Raw genomic sequence first — 22,051 nt, 5'->3', positions numbered from 1 at the left:
CAGTTTTAAACGCATTGAAATAATCAGGCCGTATTAACACAATGATATAGCATAAATAGCTCAAGTATTTAAAAAGTAAATGGAAATCTAAAATGAAATGAGAGGTGACTGCAAGGTAGATCTATATAATCAGAAACTGAAAGAGGTCAAAAAAGACTGTAACCATGATTTATTTTCTGAGTTATGATGAATAATACAGAAGTAATTACGTCTTAAAATCTCCACATAGCTTCTTTTGGGGGGGATACTATAATTTAAAACGCCTTTAATTAAAGGAAATCACCTTGATTTTGAAAAGAAAATTCTAAGTTCCCTCTTATTTTTTCCCCTAAGTTCCCTAATTTTAATATTCAGTTTTTCATGTGATTTTTTTTTTAAGATTTTATTTATTTATTTGACAGAGAGTCACAGCGAGAGAGGGAACACAAGCGGGGGGAGTGGGAGAGGGAGAAGCAGGCTCCCCGTGGAGCAGGGAGCCCGACGTGGGGCTCGATCCCAGGACCCTGGGATCATGACCTGAGCCAAAGGCAGATGCTTAATGACTGAGCCACCCAGGCGCCCCCCAGTTTTTCATGTGATTTAAAAAGCCACACCAGGTTATTTAGCAAATTTATTTAATAGAAAAACTTACCGAACACAAATGCTTTAGAGATTATCCTATTCCTAAAATGGCATAATATTCATTGAAAAAGTGATCTGGTATCAATAGAATTTTAAGGAACATGGTCAAACACACCTTTGCTCTGAGATGAATTCTATACTGTTAGTAGTGGAAGTTTTATTCTGGCCTTAATCTCAGTTTTTCTAGGAGTAAATAGTATATTCTTTTGAGTCACCATAGCTATTTACTATGAAGTCATCAAACACCTACAGACCACAGGGCACATAAGCCATGAGACTGGAAATTTTGTGTTTGCTTAGGAGGTAATCCTGCCCTCAGAGTGCTTCTAGTCCATGATGTGTTTCATTATGTAGTGTCAGAGACTAGGGGAATCCGTGAAGAGAATGGCGAGGAGAAAGCAGAAATTAGTACAGGACAAATGTTGACCGTTCCACCTGGCAGTACAAAATCTTAAATTGCCCATTTTTTCATAATGGTTCGCTATATTCAGGATACATACAGTATTTGTCAAATCACTCTTAGCTCCAAAAATTTCTCCCAAATCTACATAACAAGCCTAAATATTAAAGTTTTCCCTACCTTAAAAAAAATGGTGAACATGAAAGGAAAAAAAAAAAATGTAAGATAATCTGATGGCCCATGTCCCGAGTATTCAGGTCACCAATAATGTTAAGTCTTTGAGCCTGTTGGAATGTTACAGTGACAGGTCTAGAGTTTTTAAAGGTTTTCAGCTAAATGAGTAAAATTAGAATAAAATTCACAAATAGAACTCATTTCATCTTCTGTGACACTGCCTTCCTTTGGGGGGATTATAATATATATAATAATATAATAATAATAATATATATAATATAATTTCAGAGGAGAAAAGTTGTTTTCTAATGATCACTCTTTTTGTATTAGAAAGTAGTACACTCATATAAATTTTTAAATGAAAAGCAAAGTTGCCAGACTATTGGAAAATGCTATGCAATTACATTAAAACCATAGACACAAAATTACAGGGCGGGAATTCACAAATGGATGAAAAGTAGCGCTTGGAGTTGACTTGGAAATGTGTGGGATCCGACCGTGGGCCTGCCTGCTCTATGCGCCAGGCTCTCCCGGGGCGTACCCGGGCGCTTGCAGCCAAGAGGGCACCCCTTCTGCCCCCGACTCACGCTGTGCTTTCTCACGGTCTCTTGAAGGTACCTACCAGGGCCAGTGGGCCGGCGGCATGCGGCATGGCTACGGCGTGCGCCAGAGCGTGCCCTATGGCATGGCCACGGTGATCCGCTCCCCGCTGCGCACCTCCATGGCCTCGCTGCGCAGCGAGCAGAGCAATGGCAGCGTGCTCCACGACGCCGCGGCTGCTGCCGACAGTCCCGCGGGCACCCGCGGCGGCTTCGTGCTCAACTTCCATGCCGACGCGGAGCTCGCGGGCAAGAAGAAGGGCGGCCTCTTCCGAAGGGGCTCCCTTCTCGGAAGCATGAAACTTCGCAAGTCTGAATCCAAGTCTTCCATCTCCAGTAAGCGCAGCTCGGTCCGCAGCGACGCGGCCATGAGCAGAATTAGTTCCAGCGATGCCAACTCCACGATCAGCTTCGGCGATGTCGATTGTGATTTTTGCCCCGTGGAAGACCACGTCGACGCCACCACCACGGAAACCTACATGGGCGAGTGGAAGAACGACAAGCGCAATGGTTTCGGCATTAGCGAGCGCTCCAACGGCATGAAGTATGAAGGCGAGTGGGCAAATAACAAGAGGCACGGGTATGGCTGCACCGTGTTTCCTGACGGCTCCAAAGAGGAGGGAAAATACAAAAATAATATTCTGGTCCGTGGAATAAGGAAGCAGCTTATACCAATAAGAAATACAAAAACTAGGGAGAAGGTGGACAGAGCAATTGAAGGCGCGCAAAGGGCAGCTGCCATGGCGAGAACCAAAGTGGAAATAGCAAATTCAAGGTATGTAAATGCAGGGGGCGGTGGTTGTGCTGGTCGTTCACAACAGTGGGATATCAAATAGTATGTTTGTCATTTTGTTGTTAACACCACCAAAGAGCCTCTACAACTGCCAGAACCAAAGTTAGAAAACGATGAAGTGCAATGGAATGAGTCGGAAATGTACCTGCACTGTTCTGAAAGGCCATCATCACAAAATGTTGAAGGCACATTGAGATGCCCTTCCTGTTGCAAATTATTTCCCTAATACGTCAGGTCGTGCAGACCCTATGTACATTGTCAGGAATCCAGAAAGTTATTTTTTTGTTTTTGTTTTGTTTTGTTTTTTGAGAAGGCATCAAAATCTAAATATGGCAGAAACGGAAAGTTACAAGGCCAAATCTTGCATGCATTCTTTAGAACAACAGAGCTCCCATCCAAGTTAAGGAGGGCACTTGTTATGGTGAGCCCTGGGTGTTGTATGTAAGTGATGAATCACTGAATTCTACTCCAGAAACCAATATTGCACTGTACGTTCACTACCTAAAATTTTGAAAATAATAAGTAAATAAAATATCACTGCAAAAAAAATGAAAAATAAAAAAAAAAACAGTTCATCTATATGGGAATGGATGAGGACTAAGGCTCATACAAATCACCACTTTCTATGCAAGAATGATTAGATCACTGGTGTATTAAAAGGAAAGGGGTGGGGGGGGGAAACCTGACATGGACAGATGGGACTGTCAGTGTGCCAAAGTTGGAAGAAAGTAGAGCAGTAGAGAAGGGATGGAGTGAGTAGGAGAAAGCGGTGAATTATAGATTGAGAAGTGGGGTGTCTGTGGACACAGGACTATGTGCCTGAAGTTTTACCATTAATAGCTGGGTTCAGGGATCCAGCAAGAGGGATGGAGAAATCTATTGGGAATAGAATTGTCTTATTGTAGACAAAAACGATGGTTATAAATGGAAAATACTATTCTTAGGCTTATTTACATGGCCACTGACTGGCCACAGTTTTGTACGACTTGAGGCCTATATCTTCTACTTCGGTTATATTTTCTCATAGAAGTAAGCCTTCTTTCAAGGCCACAAAAATTAGCATGTCTTCAGGTTTTTATTTTTAGCATTGAATAAGTGGACGCTCTTTTGCTTTGGCTGAACCATATGAAATTACTGATATTTGGACCTTTTGATGTTCAAAAAATGGCAACTTCGTGAGGCTCTACGGAATACTTTCAGACTTCTCAAGTTTCTATTTAAAAAAAAAAAAAACTCTTATGGCTGCTGTTTACTTCTTAGTATCTGAAGCACTACTTGGTCTTATTTTTTGCATTATATTGAGATATGTGTTAAAAGTCTTCAGGGTTTCCATCTTTATCCCAAACTCATCCTGTTTTAAAGTTAATATTGCTTGTTGATCAGCACAGACTTTCAGGAAGGGCCTCACCTCTCTTCTCTGCTGAGCATCCTTTATTTTAGATCATAGTTTTCCCAGATCACCAAGCATTGCGTTACTTGCTTTTCAGTTTGCTTATAGATGGGATACTTGGCACATCTAATCTTACTGGCTTCTCTGGCTCTCAGCTAACTTTTAGAGCTAGTGATGTACGTTTGGTTATGCCCCGGCCTCTAATTTTAAATGCACTCCTGGATTCTTCCATTTTTTTTCACCTTACAACCTGGTACTCTAGTAGAGCCAGTTCGATCTCGGCAGATGGAAAGTACACCTGTGCAGGACACTCTAGCAAATGATTTTCTTACACTCACTTTAATTATTGACTTTTATGGTTAGTTTAAATTGGAGGAATCTAAATAATGAAAGGGAAATGCTTGTAATGCAAGGATCTTTGATTATGCTAGTATCATAAAACTCTTACCCAAGTCCTAGCCACGTCCCCTCTGTTGAAAGTCTTTTCGGGATAGTAATATAGTTTGAGAGTACTGTATTACATAGTTGATAATCAACAAACATACTTTTAGCCAGTTAACTACTTCATAGATATCTCACTTAGCTATTTTGCAAATGCTCAATTCACGATACTAAGTGAAATAAGCCAGTCACAAGACAAATATTGCATGATTCCACGTAAATGAGGTATCTAAAATGGCCAAACTCCTAGAAACAGAGTAAAATGGTGGTTGCCAGAGGCTGGATGGAGGGGGAAATGGGGAGCCGCTGTTCAACAGCTCTGAAGTTTCAGTTAAGCAAGATCATAGTTAACAGTACTGTATTGTGTACATAAAAATTTGTTAAGAGGGTAGGTCTCTGAAGGGTTCTAACCACAGTAAAAAATATATGTATACTGTTTAGATGATGCGATAGACAAAATACTCAACCTTTTATGTCTTACTTTATGTTACTCCTCTTTTCAGATTCCTTGCTTTAATAAATACTTCAGATACAGAGTTTTTGCCACTTGTTTTTGTAGAAAGTAGCTGAAGGACCGACAGTCCCCTTCAGTGGCTCTGAGCTTAAAGTTCTACATTCTTTTAAAAACTTTTTTGGGTCACCTGGGTGGCTCAGTTGGTGACTTGATTTCGGCTCAGGTCATGATCTTGGGGTGGCGAGATTGAGCCCTGCGGCGGGCTCCGTGCTCAGCAGAGGGTCTGCTTGAGATTTTTCTCTCTCCCTCTGCCCCACCCCCCACCCCACTCTCGCTTACTCGCTCTCATAAATAAATAAATCTTTAAAAAAGTAATAAATAATTTTTTTTTAATAGAGGAAAAGTTAAGATTTTGGAGATTGCTGGCTGGGGAATGGACTTCTTTATTGTCATAAACCATGGCTCTTTATAATGCCTGAGTATCTGCTTAGTCCTTCCTGGACCCTCCAGTAGTTACCATTAATGTTTTGGTTTTAAAAGAAAGCAAAAGTTTAAGAACGTAGGTGACACTCTCCCCCGGTCCTGCCCCAGTAATGGCAGAATAACAACTAGAAAGTAAGGCTCCAATGGCTGCAGCTCTTAAAATCACTCATTTGCCATTAGCAACAGAGGGAGATGGTAAGAGTTACTGACCATCTCAGTTTGCCACCTAGATAGTGCTCATCATTATTCTTTTGCTATTATTTCTTAGGCTGTGGAGAATTTTTGTTTCTTAAGTCTCAGGAAAATGGATCCGTCTTTGTGCCATCACCCTATATTATCTTGAAGCAAAGCTTCAAGTTAGCTTTGAGAGAAAATCATGGTATCCTCCTCAGGGAAATCAGGAGACATGGAACCAACCAACCACCTTCAGCCCCCAGAGATTCAAGAAGGTCTGTGGACCTTTGCTTCTTTGAAGAGGGAGTGGTGTGTCTGCAGGAAACACACAGGAGGCTTATTTCAGAAGGTGTATTATGGGCCCCTGTTTAATTCTTATCGATAAGGGAATGTGAGGATCACATAACAGCAGATAATAGGAATAATGCAGCAGATAGAGAATTAGTAGATACTAATCGTTTACTAGCAGGTTAGCACTTAAAGAGTGAAAACTCTAAGGGAGACTAATAATTTGCTGACTCTTACAACTTTTCTTCAGGTTTCTGTTCTGATCTAAAAAGTATTATGTCTATAAGATGAAACAAGATGTTTTCTTCCCTTCTTGTCTTGGTCCTGTGGGTAAAAATCATCTCCTGGAATTGAGACAATGTCTCAACCTTGTTTTTAAAGAAATGTGCAAGAGGTAAAGGAGCAACTCTGAATATTTCAAGCCCCTCCCCATTCAGAGGCAGAGACCACAGCCCTGCCCAAGATGACCCCACTGTTCCTATGGTTTCGATTACAGTTCTCATTTGGTCATCCTTACTCCAGGTCACTCTTGTCTCCAGTCATCGCCTAAGAGATGTTCAAAATACTGTTCCTTGAGAAAAAAATTTTTTTTAAGATTTTATTTATTTTTTTGACAGAGAGACAGCCAGAAAGAGAACGCAAGCAGGGGGAGTGGGAGAGGCAGAAGCAGGCTTCCCGCTGAGCAGGGAGCCAGATGCAGGGCTTGATCCCAGGACCCTGGGATCATGACCTGAGCCAAAGGTAGACGCTTAATGACTGAGCTACCCAAGCGCCCAAGAAAAAATATTTTAAGGAAGAATTTTAAGTTGAGGCATTTGGCTGAGATAGCAAGTAAGTGGCCCTTAGAGAACCATACTTCCTTGGAAAAGAATAGATAATTTAGAAAAGGATGTAGACAAAAGAAGAGCTTTGTAGACTCTGAGCCCCAGAGGACATGATCATCATGCTAAAGGATGGAAGATGGCTGGTGACAGGGATGGGAGAGAGCTGGCCTCAAGCAGTTGAGAACCACAGGCTGGCTTCATTGTATCACACAGATTCGAAGAAAGAAAATCAAGTGGGAGGGTGGAGTGGACCACCGTTCTCTGCCTCTGTGGCCCGCCTCACTGAAGCTGGGAGGGTGTGTGGCTGGACAGGCTTCCAAGACGACCGTGAAGTGTCAGTGACTCCTGCGCCCTGTCTCTCCCAAACTTCAGGTGGTGACAGCAACACTGAGACAGGTAATGTTGGGAGGGAGCCCTGTACTGTGTCCCGCCCAGCCCTAACCCTGCTGGGCCTGGCACAAATGTAGTCGTACAGGGGGATGGAAGCGCCAGATAGAATGTGGAGGCCTGAAGCCCAAGGGTCTGGTGCACAGGTGAGCTTGCTGCACCTGTTTCCAGAACTAGAGATTGGATTCCATGTTGCCAATTTTGAACCTTAATATTAAAAAAAAAAAGACACTTTCTTCCAAAAATCCTACATGAAAATATATTTCCCATATTTTTCTTCTAAAAAGATGTAATTCCTTACCACTCTCCCTCTTTCCTCCATGGCCTGAATGAGTCAGCCACAACGGCTTTCCTTCAGTTCTAAGGAAAGTCTTTGCTCGTCTCTTCCCTCTGCCTGGTGCCCTTGCCCCAGCTATCCCTCTGGCTAGCTCCGTCTTTGGGTTGAGGCATCAAGTCCCTTCACGAAAGTTTTCCCTAAGCCCACATTCTCCCCCCCCCCCCCCCCCACCCCCTTCCACGTAAATGCCCATTTGTCTGAGTTGTCATCGTATTTTAGTGTATTCGTTTGGTATCTCTTTCTCCAACTAGATCGGAAAGCCAGACCCTGAAGGCAGCTTTGCTCACTTTTATGCACCCAGCAGCTAGTTTAGATCAGGACACTTTTATAAGGGCTCTGGTAAATATTTGATGAGTGAGTGAATTAAATTCTCACTACTTAGGCTGTAAACACTCCCAGGGCTTCTAATTCTGTTTTGTTGGGCATTTATAAACCAGCTTTAAAGGAAGGAAACATAGCTCTCGTAAATCATCATGCTATAATCTGGCAATAATCAAGGAAGTACAGAAAATGCAAAAGCATGTGTTACGGGTGCGCTTTTCCTTAGCCATGTCTACATCATTAAAGAGTCATCACTAAGGCATGGCCGGGGAATAAGAACTTGAGGTTAAGCCAAACTCTTATCTCCATTCTTCACAGGGATGAGCTGGTCCAGTGATACATGTGAGTGCTTCCCTTAAGCAGATATGGAAACTCCAGGAAGTCAACTTATACTCACTATAAAAATATTAGCTCATTCTACCTGTTTGACATCACCAAAATATGTGATTGGTCAGAACGTAAGAGCTTACTGTTTTTTAAGAATCTGTTTTCTAAATGTTTTGCTGTCTTTATTCCCTTTTGAAGGTTTTTCTTGTCTTACCTTTTTTTTTTTTTTTTTTTGGTCATTTTCCTGAGCTCAAATAATAGTGTTCAGTAGAACAGTTCCTTATAAGACTACTTGACTTGATTCACACTTCACTTATTAGTAATTAAAACCCAGAGTCAACCATGAGTCAGTGCACATTACGGATCCAAATTAAACTGCTACCAATTTTAGGGAAAAAGTTCAGTCTCTACCAAGTTATTGTGAAGGGCCAGGAATTTGAAATTCTTAAATTCAGTTGGACAAATGGATTCTAGATCTCTTTTGCAAATCAAAATTCTGGTTTATTCTGTTTCTTTAATGTTAGTAGTCCTATCATATCTTTAAGAACAATTGTAGATTATCTTTTCCATGAATTTTTTATTTCTTCAATTGGGGCTCTGGTGAATGTTCAGTTTTTAGCATAAGTGATTTTTGCAGGAAGGTTGAATTTTTAGTAATGTTTTGTAAGCCATTTTAATGAAAAAGCTGTTAAATACGTAAAGAACTCTGGCGGAAATCGCCTAAAATGTGGGAAGTCAGTGTTGAGGAGAGCATTAATGATTTTCTTTAGTTATGCCTCCTGTGCTCTTCCATATCAGACTTTGCTGCCTGTCACGCTTTTCCACCTGTTAGCACCAGCCCTTCTGCAAACAGCTTCCAGAGGCTTGGTTAATATGCTCAGGCTGAGAAGAGTTACTGTGAATGGGGATTGAGAGTTGCCTCTTTCTTCACAGAAGGGTTGCCTTAAGAGTTGAATGAGAGAGTGGGTATCACAGGGCTTTGTATGTAAACTGTGAATTACCATATCCAGTTCATGTTTTGGGAAATGCGTCCATCTTACAAGTATCATTCCCAAAAGTGACAGTTGATAGATGACCAAGAAGCCAGACCCGGATAGAGGTAAAGATGGAGGAAGGAAGGAGAAAGGAAGGGAAGGAGGCTTGGGAAGCAGCAATAGGGATAAGCAAAAGGAAAGGAATTAAATCCACCAAGTGTGACCACCTGTGTTTAGATGTGAGCATGTATCAAGATTCACCCCATTCCCAGCCTCAGATCTGTGTGAAGTCAGTACGCTATCAACAGGCAATTATATTGTTTAAGACTGAAAAGAAACTGAACAAGGAATTGGCATATGTATTTATATCAAGCTATGCTGGGGTGATGTTCTGAAGACACTGTAGGATAATGAAGGTTTTTATCTTCATATAGTGTAGGTATGCTAGTGTTAGGTCACCATTATCTTTTGTATATTATAGTTTCTGTATTGCACATAAAAATTGTAAACACGTGTTTTTCCTTTTTACCAAAGAATGCCCATTTCCCATGGGCGAGGGTGAAGAGCCTGCTCTAATTTCCTCACATTCTTGTCCAGGCTGTTTAAAGAAAGCTGTACTTCTCTGTATTGAGGGGCCTTCTTTGTGGGTCAGTCACTGAGGATTTTCTGGGTGGGTGTGCAGAGGGAGCAGCTGAAACCAGAAAGATACCTAGGCGTCTGCTCTGTCCTGCCCCCAAACAAGGGGTAAAGCTTGGATAGGATGATACTCCAGAGGCATGACGGGAACATGCCCGGCTTCTCTCCTTCAGCTCTGATGTTACAGTACTTCATGCTTAGCAGGTCATTACACCTAACATGGGAACATACTGTGTTATGGGAACCTTGTAAAACTTTCTTAGGGTATCTTGTTTCTGAAGACCTTTCTTTAAAAACTCTTCATCCAACCCTCCCAAGTTCAGGCCCATTCAGAAACTGAGGCCTTGGGGGAGGGAAGGGCGTGTGTTTTAATGATGAACAAGTAGGTTCAAGCACTACAAATTTAATGAAAATGGGTCTTATGCCATAATAATGAGAGGGTCACAGTTATCCAGACCTGTGGGCCATTAAAAACCTACTTTTTTTAAGCCCTGGATCACGTAGGCAGGTCTCTCTCCCCTTTGATTAAGCAGAGAGCATAAGGAGAAGATGCCGTCTGTATATGGTGTGAATGGGATATGAGGTAATGTTGAATTCTGCAGAAATCTACTTGGCGAAAACCGGCTGCAAAGACGGGAGGGAAAAAGCAACGTGCCAGGGAGATAATAAGCTAGGTTTTTGGGACACATGTTGGCCTTGTTTTAACTATAGAAATCTGAGTTTGCTTAGACAGTACAAACTGCAGCAGGTTCAATCCCATTTATCTCCGAAGCATGACATTTTTCCTGCTTCTGTAACCATGAAGAATTAAAGCAGCGGTTACTTTCTAGTATAGCTTCCTTTGTAACGAAAGCCCCCCTACTGTGTTTCCCGGAAAGCCAAAGGTGTGATAGTGTTCGTGTTCCATCCCGGGTGCCCCCTACAGCTTTTAGCCTTGACCTGGAGCTACTCTGTCTTCAGGCAAGTGGCAGAGCTCTGTGTGCATGCTAACACAGCTGGGAGACTCGTCTGAGCAGCAACTGCCAGGCAGCCAAAGCACCCCGCTCACAACTTTCCATGATGGATTAAGCTGACTCTGCCAATCTCACTTTACTCAAGACACCAAACTGGACGCTTGTAAGACGAGTGCCTTGCAAATCTTTGAGATGCTTTTCTTATTATAGATGAAATATGAACATTGTGTTTGGGAACAGGATCCAACAAATGCCAAAGGTATTTATGTAAGTCATTCAGCTTTAGTACAACAGTCTCTTAAGAATAAAACCAAATAAGCTTTTAATAATTTTGCCCTTCTATTTCAGTTGGTGTTTCACATTTATTTGTATAATATGCTCAATTCAAAATAAGCTTCTTTATCAGGAATTTAATTAATATGTAAGGAATCAAGATCGCCCCCAAAAGAGTGCGACTCTTTGAAGTCAAATCTTCTTAGGATTTCCCTGTGTGCCAAAAGAAACTTATTCAAGCCAAGTAAAATACATTAATTCATTTTCTAGCATTTTTAAAATAATTATGCCAGAGATTAACAAATAACTTCGCTATATTTTTGTTAGTTTTTAAAAACTTCTGAATAAGGTTAAAATTTTGCTGAGTTTTGCTGTATCAAGTCCATCAAGTTTTGATCTCAGTTGGCTTGGTCCAGAGATCCCTCTCTGTTTAATTTTTTACATTGGTGTGGGAGCTTTTTGAATTAGTATTTTTTAAGATTTCCTACATTCACTTCCATCCCTTAGGGGAAAGGTTTAATATTCGTGTGGGGAACCTACTAGTCAAAATATGTTGAGGAGAAATCCCATAGAAGCTGGAGTTTCGGGTTCAGGAGTAGGAATGGAGGAGCCATACCCACCCTCCACCAGGCCTTGTTACTCATTTCCCACCCCTCCTGCTCACCCCAGTGATTTGAGAATCAGTTGAGCTGTGACTGATAGATTACCTGGCAAAGATGCAAATGCAGTGGAAGGGTCATTAGTTAACACATTGATTAACACCCTGGTCTGGATTTGCAGAAAAGACTCTAGGTTACCAGCCCATTTTATAAGGCTTGGTTTTTATCTCCGTGAAATATTAATTTTAATTAATAATTTTAATCACTCTTATAACATGAATTGATGACATACTGTGTAAATGTAAAATAATGGTTAAGATCCAGTCATTTCTGTCGGACAGATCAGGACAGTTAGGACAGGTAAAAATGCAGTAACCTCGCACATGATTGGCCCCTTGCTCTGAGCTTAGGTAGCACATAGGAGGAGCTTAATCATAGCCTGGGGCTGGAGGCATGATTGTGCAGGTGGTATCCAGCTTGAAAACCAAAGGATGTGTGAGTGTTTTCCAAAAAAGATAGAGAAGGGTGCAAAGTATAATGGCCCACTTGTATTTGGGATACTGTAAAATTATGACTGGAAAATATGGCTAGAAAAGAGACTACTAGCTTGGGGGGGGCGGTTGTTGAGAGATGAGGTGAAGTAAGTAAGGCTCACTAACCTATAAGGGGGAGTTTGAACATTATCGCAAAGAACGGGGAGAGCTACTGATAGCTTTAGGCAGAAGAATTACATGATCAAATTTAGAAAGATCACTCTGGATGCAGGTGGTATAGAGGCTGGGAAGAGCAAGGAGCTAATAAAACTGGAGACTGATTAAGTAGTAATCTGCTAACTAGTAATCTGCATAAGAACCGAGGGGCTGAGCTAAGCAGTGACAGTGGGGATGGAAAGAGCACATGGATGGGTGACAGTCTCCCAGGCAAACTCAGTAGGACTTGATGGCTGGTTGAATAAATGTAGCAAACCTAGAAGAGGCAGAGTGAGAGTGACCCCCAAGTTTCAGGCTCGGCCAACTGGAGGGATGCTAGTACTGTTTATTCAGACAGGAACCAGAGAAGAAAGTACGGGTTTAGAGAGGAAGCTGTTTGGATTTTGACTTCTTGAATTTTGAGATGCTGGGCCCAAAGACAAAAAGGAACATGGGCCTGGAATTCAGACTTGTACCACACATAAAGAGCTCAGACCTAAACCCTGAGGAACAAAGACATTATGAGGCACACTGCAAAAGAGGAATTCCATGTACATGATGCTGGATGCAGCTCTTTTTAAGAAGTACAAATAAAGAAATTCTCACATTCAGTAACTAGGAGGAACCTGTTGCTTTAGGACAACGCAATTCAGGTATCAGAAAGTCTTTCTGAATTTGTGAAATTATGCTTTCTAAGATTTATGCTCAAAGGACCTACCCAGTGAGCAAGATCTGTTGGCCTGTTTCTTTCTTGGCAACGTACTGGAACAAAATATCACTCTCACAAATTATTGTGCTAAAGAAACATCGTTTGGCAAACATTTATTTAGTGCCAGTTCTGCCCAAACATGACGCTAGGCCCTAGGTATACAAAGATGAATAAGAAACAAAACTTGTCATTAAGAGCAAATACCCTGGGGGGTTCACAGCACTCCTGTGCAGTGGGCCAATGGCGTAAGCCAGGTGGGGCTGGGAGGTGGAGGGACCCCCCGGGAGGCACCTAACCCACCTGGGTGAGCTTGTCACTTACCTGTGCTTCTGCACAAGCAAGCCCTCTCTGCCCAGAACGCCCTCACACCCAGGCCCCTTTCCTTTGCCTAACCTCTGTTAGTCTTTTGTGGTTGTGCGCAAGGTCCATATAGGACTGAATTAAGAAAACCAAACAAAATGTCTCTTCGTATAGGGACTGTTACCACTGACAGTAGCAATGCTATCAACAGAATATACATAGATAAGAGTCTTATAGTGCTAAGGAGTAGATGACTGGTGCTTTCTAAAAAAAAAAATCAAATTTTTTCAATAGCTGAAGAATGTTAATTTAAATCACATTTTAACTTAAACTAAAACTATCTCTGCGTAGAGTCTATAAGATATGATTTTTGATGGTAGCAAATCTTAGCATCATTCAGATACAAAAACATCAAAGTTAGCTATCCTGCAGTAAGATGATTTTTTTTGGCCATGTTTCCAAATAGGGAAGCAGTGTAGACAGTGCTAAACATTTCCCCCACGTATACAACACACTAGTGCAAGCACCCTTCCCCTTTGGGCCTGAGGACAGCAATTCGGGTGATGCCTTTTGGCCACACACAAACAGAGCTAACATGGTTCAGTGGTTACCTGGTGCCTGAACCCCTGCCATGAACTTGGCATCTCTCATCTCACCTAATCCCCACAGCTACCCTATTAGGAGAAAACCAAGACCTAGAAAGGTCACAAAACAGGTAGATGACCTATGTAGGGCAGATTCCAGGCAGCATAGCACCAGAGCCCAAGCCTTTAATGTCCACTATATTTTGAGAATTGGGGTAGGAATTTTTTTTCCTTTTACCCATGCGCCTGCCTTAGGCTCATAAAAGAAGATCTATTTGGGAGCAGTCGCCGTATGCTTCATTATTTCGTCATATGCTTCATTTTGCCGGTTCCATTTAACCAGTATTATTCAGTAGCCACAAATCTTGTGGCTGAGACAAACATAAACGGGTAATATCAGTATGGTGAATTCTAAGAAAAACTGAAATGCAAAAGAAGGAAGAACACTAACACATGTAGGGCTGAAGCGCTGAGCCTGTGCTGTGGAGAGTGGATCGAGACTCAGCGGAAAGCAAATGGTAGCAAGGATGCTCCGGACAAAAGGAATATCCAGAGGAAGACAGAGTGGGATGAAAGTGCATAGGGTAAGTTCCTAGCAGCAGTTGGATAGAGGGACTTCTCCATCCACAGCCCCTGCAGCTGATCTCAAGGGGCACTTGAAAATTTCTGGCCCCTACCCCGTGCTGGCTTCTCATGTCTTTGGGTGAGGCTCAGAAGTCTGCGTTTTACAAGCTTCCCCGGTTATCTTGAGGCACGCTGAAAGTTGGTGAGTGTAGGTTATGATATGATAGGAAATGATGTCATGAAGGTTTGGGAGCCGGATTGTCTACTCTTGTTGGTGTTGGGGAGTATTTGAAGGAAGTGGGGCAAGGAACCATCTGTCTCTGAGATGGATTTAAGTGGGGCCAAGACTGGAGACCTGGTCTGTGGCAAGATGGTGAAGACCCAGTCAAGGGCATGGATAGTAGAGAAGCAGGAGACGAAATTAGCTGGAATTGATGGATCGAAGTGGTGGGTGGGGGACAGAGGCAAATCTAAGATGTTCGTGTGTGTGGTATTCTAATGCTCCTAAATAAGATTAGTGAAAAGGTTCATCATTCCTGGAATGTGGGTCATTTATTTCAAACATATTAAGCAAAGTCGTCTTTCTGGATCTCTCATTAATAGCTGGTCCAAGTCTGGACCTCCACTGCTGTTTTGAACTTGACTTCACCTAACTATACCAACAATATTTCTTAAAGAAATTATTCAGTTGGTAAACACAGTGAAGCATCATTGAGGTTTTACTTTTCCACCTCCAGATTCAGAAGATGGTGGACTGAAAGGGAAAATGTCCCATTGTCATAAACTGTTAAGAGCAAGATTACAGTTAGGGACATATAACCAAAATTAAAACCATTTTTGAAGTACCTGTAAGCATTCCAGGAGCGCAGCTCACATACCAGTCTTTTTTTTTTTTTAATCATCTCAGGGGTATTGTTAAATGTTGACGCACTTAGTATCGCACGAGACCTGAAGTGGGAGAAAGGTAGATGCACCTGACCTGTCCACAAGCTTCGGGTTGGTTGGAGAGAACTTAGACCCACAGGGAGTAGTTAAATAATAACACAAGGCAAGTCATTCAGTCAGCTGTTTATTAATGCCTACCTTATTCCATACAGGTTTTGAAGTAGTTTATCTAAATGTCTAAATGGGCGGTCTTACAGGAATTTAAAAAAGATTGACCTGTCCATAAAGCACCTTCAAAAACTTTTCTCTTGGCCACTACTACTATTTTGAGGTCTTTTTTTTTTTTTCATGTTACCATACAAACTTGAGAGTAAAAGCATTTTTCAAAATTGCTATTCTTCTTACCCCTCACTAAATCAGAATAACTTTCAACCCATTGTTGGAATGATTAAAGCCTAATTATAGAGTGAGCAGACAGTCCCTAATGTTTCATTCTATAAATGAAAACAAGGGAAAGAAGAGCATATGTAAGAGTTTTCAGTTTTTTCTTCCTTTGGAATCTTCAGTAATGTGTTAATTTTGTGGTTTAAAGTTCAGTTACTAAACTTTACTCTTGAAAAGTTTTCTTTAAATTACAGTTGCTATATTTGTAACAGTTACAGAGCCTCCACTGTATTCAGTGCCCGATAATAAGGGAAATTTTGAAGGAAATAGAAGGCGTAAGCCAACAAAGGGAAGAAAATTAAAAAGTCTCCAGCACCCCCCCTCCATAAACAGTGTCTGTATAAACATGTATGCATATGAATCTATGTAAATTCATATGTATAAGATGCTGGCCCTAAGGGAATGCCGAGTAATGAGAAAAGGGAGAAAAATTAGAGAGACAGCATGAATAAAGGGGTGCCTGGGATAATTGGCATGTCTGGTGCCAGGTGGAATTGGTCTGGAATGATTTCATAAGGAATTTGAGCCTTGAGCAATATTTTGAAGGGAAGCTAAGGCATGATTTGTCACAGAGGCAACAGAGATTTTGCCAGGTGGGAGAAGAATAGTGTGTCTGATGACTCACAGCCTGAAGAGAATGAAAAATGCTTCAAGGCAGTAAAGATCACCAGTGTTCATTATCATGGGCAATACTGTCCTTGTGGTTTGCTGGAGTGGATATTACTTCTGGCCTCAGAGCCTTATTAATCTTCTGATGTTCCATGTTGGTATTGCCTAGTGACTCCCGTGGCCAACAGCACCTGAAAACAAGGGTCTTTCATATGCAAACACTTCCCTCTCACCCTTATCCTACCACCCAGGGGGAAAAAAATAATCCAGAAAGCTAGTAAATTGGGAGATAGCAGCAGTGGGGCTAGTCTGAAATTCCTGAAAGCTAATGCTGTTGGTCTGTAGAAAAGAATAATAATAATAATAGGCAGGTAGGAGGCTAGAGACACTGGATCTGACCTTTCTGTTAGATTTTCACTCTGGAGCTTCATCCTCTTCTGAGAAGTCTTAAAGTGTGTGTACAAAAACGTACTCAAAACCCTTCTGGACTGGGCGCCCCCCTGCTGGTGTGTGTAACGTAAGATGCACAGTGTTTTGCGGCAGGTCTTGTAGAGTCCAGCTGAGTCATGGTCAGAGAAGAGGACAATTAGATAAGGGTGCTGACTATTGAAGGATCTTAAAAGCACTAATCAGGCCTTATGTAATACACAAGTGGAAACCGTTTCAGAGTCCTAAGGAAGTTAGTAACATGAGCAAAACAACATCTGAGGAGAATGGTTTTAGCTGTCATGCACACGGTGGATTGGACACAGCAAAAGTTGCAACAGGACCATGGAGGACATGAACAAATCAATCCACGCATAAAGAACTGGATTCTTGAAAGTGGCAAAGGAGAACTCATCTTGTCTACCACTGGTTGTGTACAAAGAGAGTTAAAACACTAAGGATCTGAGCGTAGTCCGCTAAGAACACACATGAACCATAAATAATGGGGGTGACACTTTAGGGAGAAGGATAATGAATCTTTGAGTCATGGACTTTCAGGGAGGAACAAAGCAAGAAGAGATTCCTGTAAGAATGGTACCTAGAAGCCTTGTGCATTTAAGAGTTCCCAGGGGGAAATGAAAACATCAAAATCAAAGATTTACATAGTCACTTGTAATAGAGTTGTTAGGAAAATGAGTTAGAGAAGGCTGAGGTTGAGAAATTTATAAGGAATCATCAGAGATGGTAAACCATTTGTGGAAACGAGGGAATTATTTTATACTAAGATAAACTTAAGCAAGATAATGACCAAGGTTCTACTGTGGTTATAACATCTCTATTTGGATAATTCCATTGTCTGGAATCAAGTCACATTAGCAAATCCTTTTTATTTTTCTTATTTATTAATAAGGTAGCCATCGCAGTATCTAGATGGTCAGCCATATAGTAATCAGAGCTTTCATTAACTCTTTATACAGCCTGTTGTCTACTTAAGTCTATATAAAAGAGTGAAATTAACATCTATGAGTTTCTTTGCCTTGGAAAAGGCATCTTTTATTTTTGCGTAGTTATTATGTGTACAAAATGGATCAAGAGAATAAGCACATGGCTCGTAGGAAGATATCTGACTTACTAATTAAACAAAGAGTGTGAAAACTCTGCAGAGGCCAGTTTCAGGCCCCAAACCTTATCCCCTGGGACCTACCCCCAGAAGGACATCCGTAGGCATTTTACATACATGGAGTAAGCAGGACCAAGAACAGTGAGTAAGTTAGCAGTCTTGCAAAGAGCACTTGGGTTCAGCTGAAGATTAAAATCACAGGAGAACCAGAGGTCTGTTTTGTGCTGATGATGTTCCACAGGACCGTCTATGTTTTTTTTTCCGCTCCCTGGTCTCTGCTCTAACTCGTTGCAAGTTTGTTTTGTTTGACCCCTCTCTGGTTTGTAATAGAGAGTCCACCTAGCTTCCCAGAGCTGGCATATTTCGGAGCACAGTCCAGCCTTCCTGCAAATTCTCGGCAGTGGCAAGTCCCAGCTTGAAAAGGCTCCCTGCTCAGCCGGCTCTGACTGACCACCTGAGAAATCCCCCCTCCTGCTGGAAATCAGGCAGGTGCAGGAATGCTTGATGAGGTACAGGGGTCTCTGTTGAACAGTCTGATTTTTCCATTAAGAAGAAACTGGTTACGTGTGTATTCTGGTCTAGTCAACAGTTTTTCTTATTCTCATGAAACAGGAGAATATGAAAAGAAAAACTATTTTTACTGAACAATGAACACTTAATAAAATATAAAATTGTAGCTCTTTCAAAAGCATGGATTACATTGAGTCATGCCTTATAATTTTTGTCTTGATGAGGACTCTGAGTAAGCCAAGGATATAAAAGTTTAAGTGTTCAAGCCATGGAGATTAAGAAGCAAATAAATATATTTACAGTCCCTGTACCAAGCAGGTGTAGTGACTTTTAGGAGCTTAAAATAGGGTGACCATAACTGGCTTTTCTCTTGACATTTTCAAGATTTTTTTTCTCTTAATTTTTCTGTTCTTTCTTTTCCCCATCCATTGCAGCTCTATAATTAGTATGAAATTCTGCTCACCTAAATTCTAAATAATTTTTAAAAATCTGAATTAATACTGAACTTAACGAAATGTAAATCTATGCAGAGTTACTATAAGTTTTTCCTAATAATTAGGTACAAATCTAAAGCTAGCTGGAATCATTTTTAGTAAGACTTATAAGAGTTAAACCCAGAATAAAATGTTTCTTACACCCAGAAAGAAAATGATAATCATGAATAAGAGGTCATTTTAAAACTTCAGTGGCCAACTTTATGTTTATTAATGTATACTGTATAGCTAATAAAAATAATTCTCTCATACATTACATGGGACCCAGTGCAGGTATCAAGAGCTAATAAGTACTCTAAATACTTGGTTTTGATTCATTTATCACTTTTCAGTTGGCTTTCTTCCTTGGAGATTTAGAATCCATTACAAAGCTAAAATCTCATCGGGTTTCTGACAGTTCATTTTATCAGCTCAATACTACATAAATATATGCTGAGGTCATTGCATAAAAGTTTTTAAGTTTAATGAAAATGATCATTCGTTACTGAAAGTCCTTTGTGGTTAGTGACACTGATTTCCTGGGGGCTCGGTTGTAACAAACACGTGAAGCCTGAGTGACAGGAGACAATCAGGTGAATGAGCTGAAGTTTGAGAGGTCCAATTCACGCGTCACCTGGAGACTGTATCCCTTTCCCAAACAGGCTCAGATCAGTGCCCAGGAGCAAGACCTGGAGAGACCCATTCACAGGTGACCTAAAGAACATGCCAGTCTTCCCCATGGTACTGGCCCTGCCTTATGTTTGGGGGCCAGGATGCCAGAAAGACTGTCGCAGCTTGCCAGACTGGGCTGAGGTGGGAGATTGTATTCAAATATCGTCTATGTGACCTTTTAAGCCTTAGATTACTTGTCCAAAAAAAAGAGGGTGATTTGGCACCCAGCTCACAGAAGTTGGGAGAATGAAATTCGATTAGTGTATGAGTGCCCCTTACACAGGAAGCAGCGCTTAATAGGTACTAAATAAACTGATACAGCCAGCTGTTGTCGAATACTTCCATACTGAGTACTGTATAAAGACAGCCCTTGCCCTCTGAGAGCTCATGTTTCCAGGGCAGGAGATTGAGGAGAAAAGCAGCAGGTATTAAATGATGTCACACAGCAAAGGACAGGATACATAAGAAGCCAGCAGAGGATCCCTGAACACCCGGAGGAACTGAGAGGGACTTCAAGGGGCAACTCTTGGGCAGTCTTGGGGAGACAAAGTAGGCACTTGCAGGAACAGAACGGGGAAGAAGGGCTTTCCTAGCAGAGGGACTGCAAGGGCAAAAGCGTGGAGGGTTAAGAGCTCTTATTTGTCCCTTCCCGCTACAATGCTATTGTTATTTATACTCCTGGAATTCCAGGGCGTGGAGAGGCCGTGTGTGCAGCTTGTGGTTAAGAACACGCACACTGTGACTACAGTCTGGGTTCCCATCCTGGCACTGTCAGCGATGGGACTCAGGCCTCACGTGCCTTCATCTGCACAGTGGGAAAAGAACAATAATAGCTATTAGCAGGATTATTGTGAGGGTTAAACGAGGTAATAGACTTAAAGTGGAAAGGGGATGCTAAATGTTTCATGTGAGAGTAAATTTTGTAATTATTTCAACCAGCGGTTCCAGAATATCTGCTCTGTGTAAAGCAAAAAGAGTAGGTGTCTGGGGAGAAACCAAAATGAGATGGGGCCCTATCCTCCAGGAAATGTATAACCTAGGGGCAGAGATGGATAGGTAAACAACTTGCAGTGCAGCTGGAAATTAAAGAAGAGCTACGTGGAGGTTGAAGCAATGTGTGGGAGCATCACTAGAAAAGAAAGCTCACTAGAAAAGAAATCTGTTCCAAGGAAGAGGAGGAATTCTTGGGAGAAGTGAGGTCGGTGTAGAATTTTCGCCCAGTGCTCATTTTGGCTTGCTTTGGCTCCGTTGTGTGTGACTCAGGGCAGGTCCATCCAGGCGCACTGTTGGGTCTGTTTCCTTCCTTGTGGCTGACTTTGTCTTGGCTCCTCTCCCATTTACCTGGATGGCATTCAAATGCTTCCCTTAGGACTGAAGTTGGAAGGGTAAGTAAGGTAGGTTTATATCTTCAGCCTAAAAGAGATGCAGGAAGAGCAGGAGCTGAGGGCAGTCAGGAACTGGGGACTTTACCTTCCGTGGGAAGAAGTCAGGTTACAGGGAAGTCCCCAGGCCCCAGGCTTTGAAGCCCAATCCCAGAATTCCCCTTCCAGCCCCTGCACTGCTCCTGTTCTGTTGCTCTTGGTTCCCACGGGCCCACCGACTCCCCACATTCAAAAGAGCTCCCTGAGACTTGCAGGATGCCACCTCCTTTGCTCCCCCAGTGCACTGTGGGACCTGGGAAGCCAGATCTGAGAAAGCAGAGAAGTGAGAGCAGCACCCTCCCCTGCACCTACCAGGCCCTACAAGAGTCCCCATGTCCCCCAGGGGCTACCAGCTCACAGGTAGGAGCTGGGTGTCTATTGGCCCCCAGCGTCTTTCAACATTTGGGTCCAAGCTATCCTATTTCCGGCAGAACCATCTCACGGAGGCTGGTTTGTGCCTGACTCTACCCCACAGTTTGAGTTCTAATAACGTACCATCCCCTCTGTTGGGTCAGTCTGATCCTGGGAAGAGAGGCTTGTAAGTCAACTCTAACTCAGTCATCTTTGCCTTTGAAAATCGAGGAAGAAGTGAATGTGAGCTGTCGCGCGGAGTTTCAGAAGGGACAAAAGAGGGAGACGATTCAAATAAATATTTAACTGACAGCCTGATTTTTGCCCAGAATGGTTTAGGGAATTCTTTCTGCAATGTGGTATAGTAGTTAAGAGCACAGATGTCCGAGCCACGGCAACCTCAAGTCTTGGCTCTGTCACATTTTTAGCTGAGTGGCCTCAAGTAAACAACTTTACCTCTCCAACTGTTAATTGCATCATCTGTGAAATGGGCATGATAATTCATAGTGCCTCCTCACAGGGTTAAAATAAGTCCTCCTTGAGTTGGTACGTGCCAAGTATTTGGAACAGTGCCTGGCACCAGTAAGCATTGTGCAGGCGTGAGCTCTTACTCTTGCTAAGGTGCTCATAGAGAAATTTGGGGTGAACTTGTTCTCCCGATGCCTCCTTGAGCATATCTGAGGGTATAATGTCTCTGAGGCCCTATCCAAGGCTTTTATGAAGTTCAAGTAATATGTATGTTCAGTTACTGGGTTAGCGGAAGTTCAATGGCATTCATAGAAAGATAGCTGTAGAGATTCTCCCCCAAATTCTAGAATAGCATAAATGATTTTTTCCTAATACATC

The 22,051-nt window shown here is 42.0% G+C and overlaps 1 protein-coding gene across 5 annotated transcripts in view; it reads left to right on the top strand.

Annotated features, from left to right (window-relative positions):
* JPH1 (junctophilin 1) overlaps positions 1–22,051 on the top strand; it is an 81,818-nt gene that overhangs the window by 4,344 nt on the left and 55,423 nt on the right. For all 5 annotated transcript variants that reach the window (XM_035011374.1, XM_035011373.1, XM_035011371.1 and 2 more), the window contains exon 2: positions 1,810–2,569. In XM_035011374.1, the coding sequence (XP_034867265.1) occupies positions 1,810–2,569 (760 nt within the window). The remainder of the gene's footprint in view (positions 1–1,809; positions 2,570–22,051) is intronic.

Source organism: Mirounga leonina, unplaced genomic scaffold, assembly GCF_011800145.1.
Source record: "Mirounga leonina isolate KUSES-001 unplaced genomic scaffold, KU_Mleo_1.0 Mir_165, whole genome shotgun sequence".
NCBI classification, from domain to species: domain Eukaryota; kingdom Metazoa; phylum Chordata; class Mammalia; order Carnivora; family Phocidae; genus Mirounga; species Mirounga leonina.
This window is presented reverse-complemented; position numbering and strand designations above follow the sequence as displayed.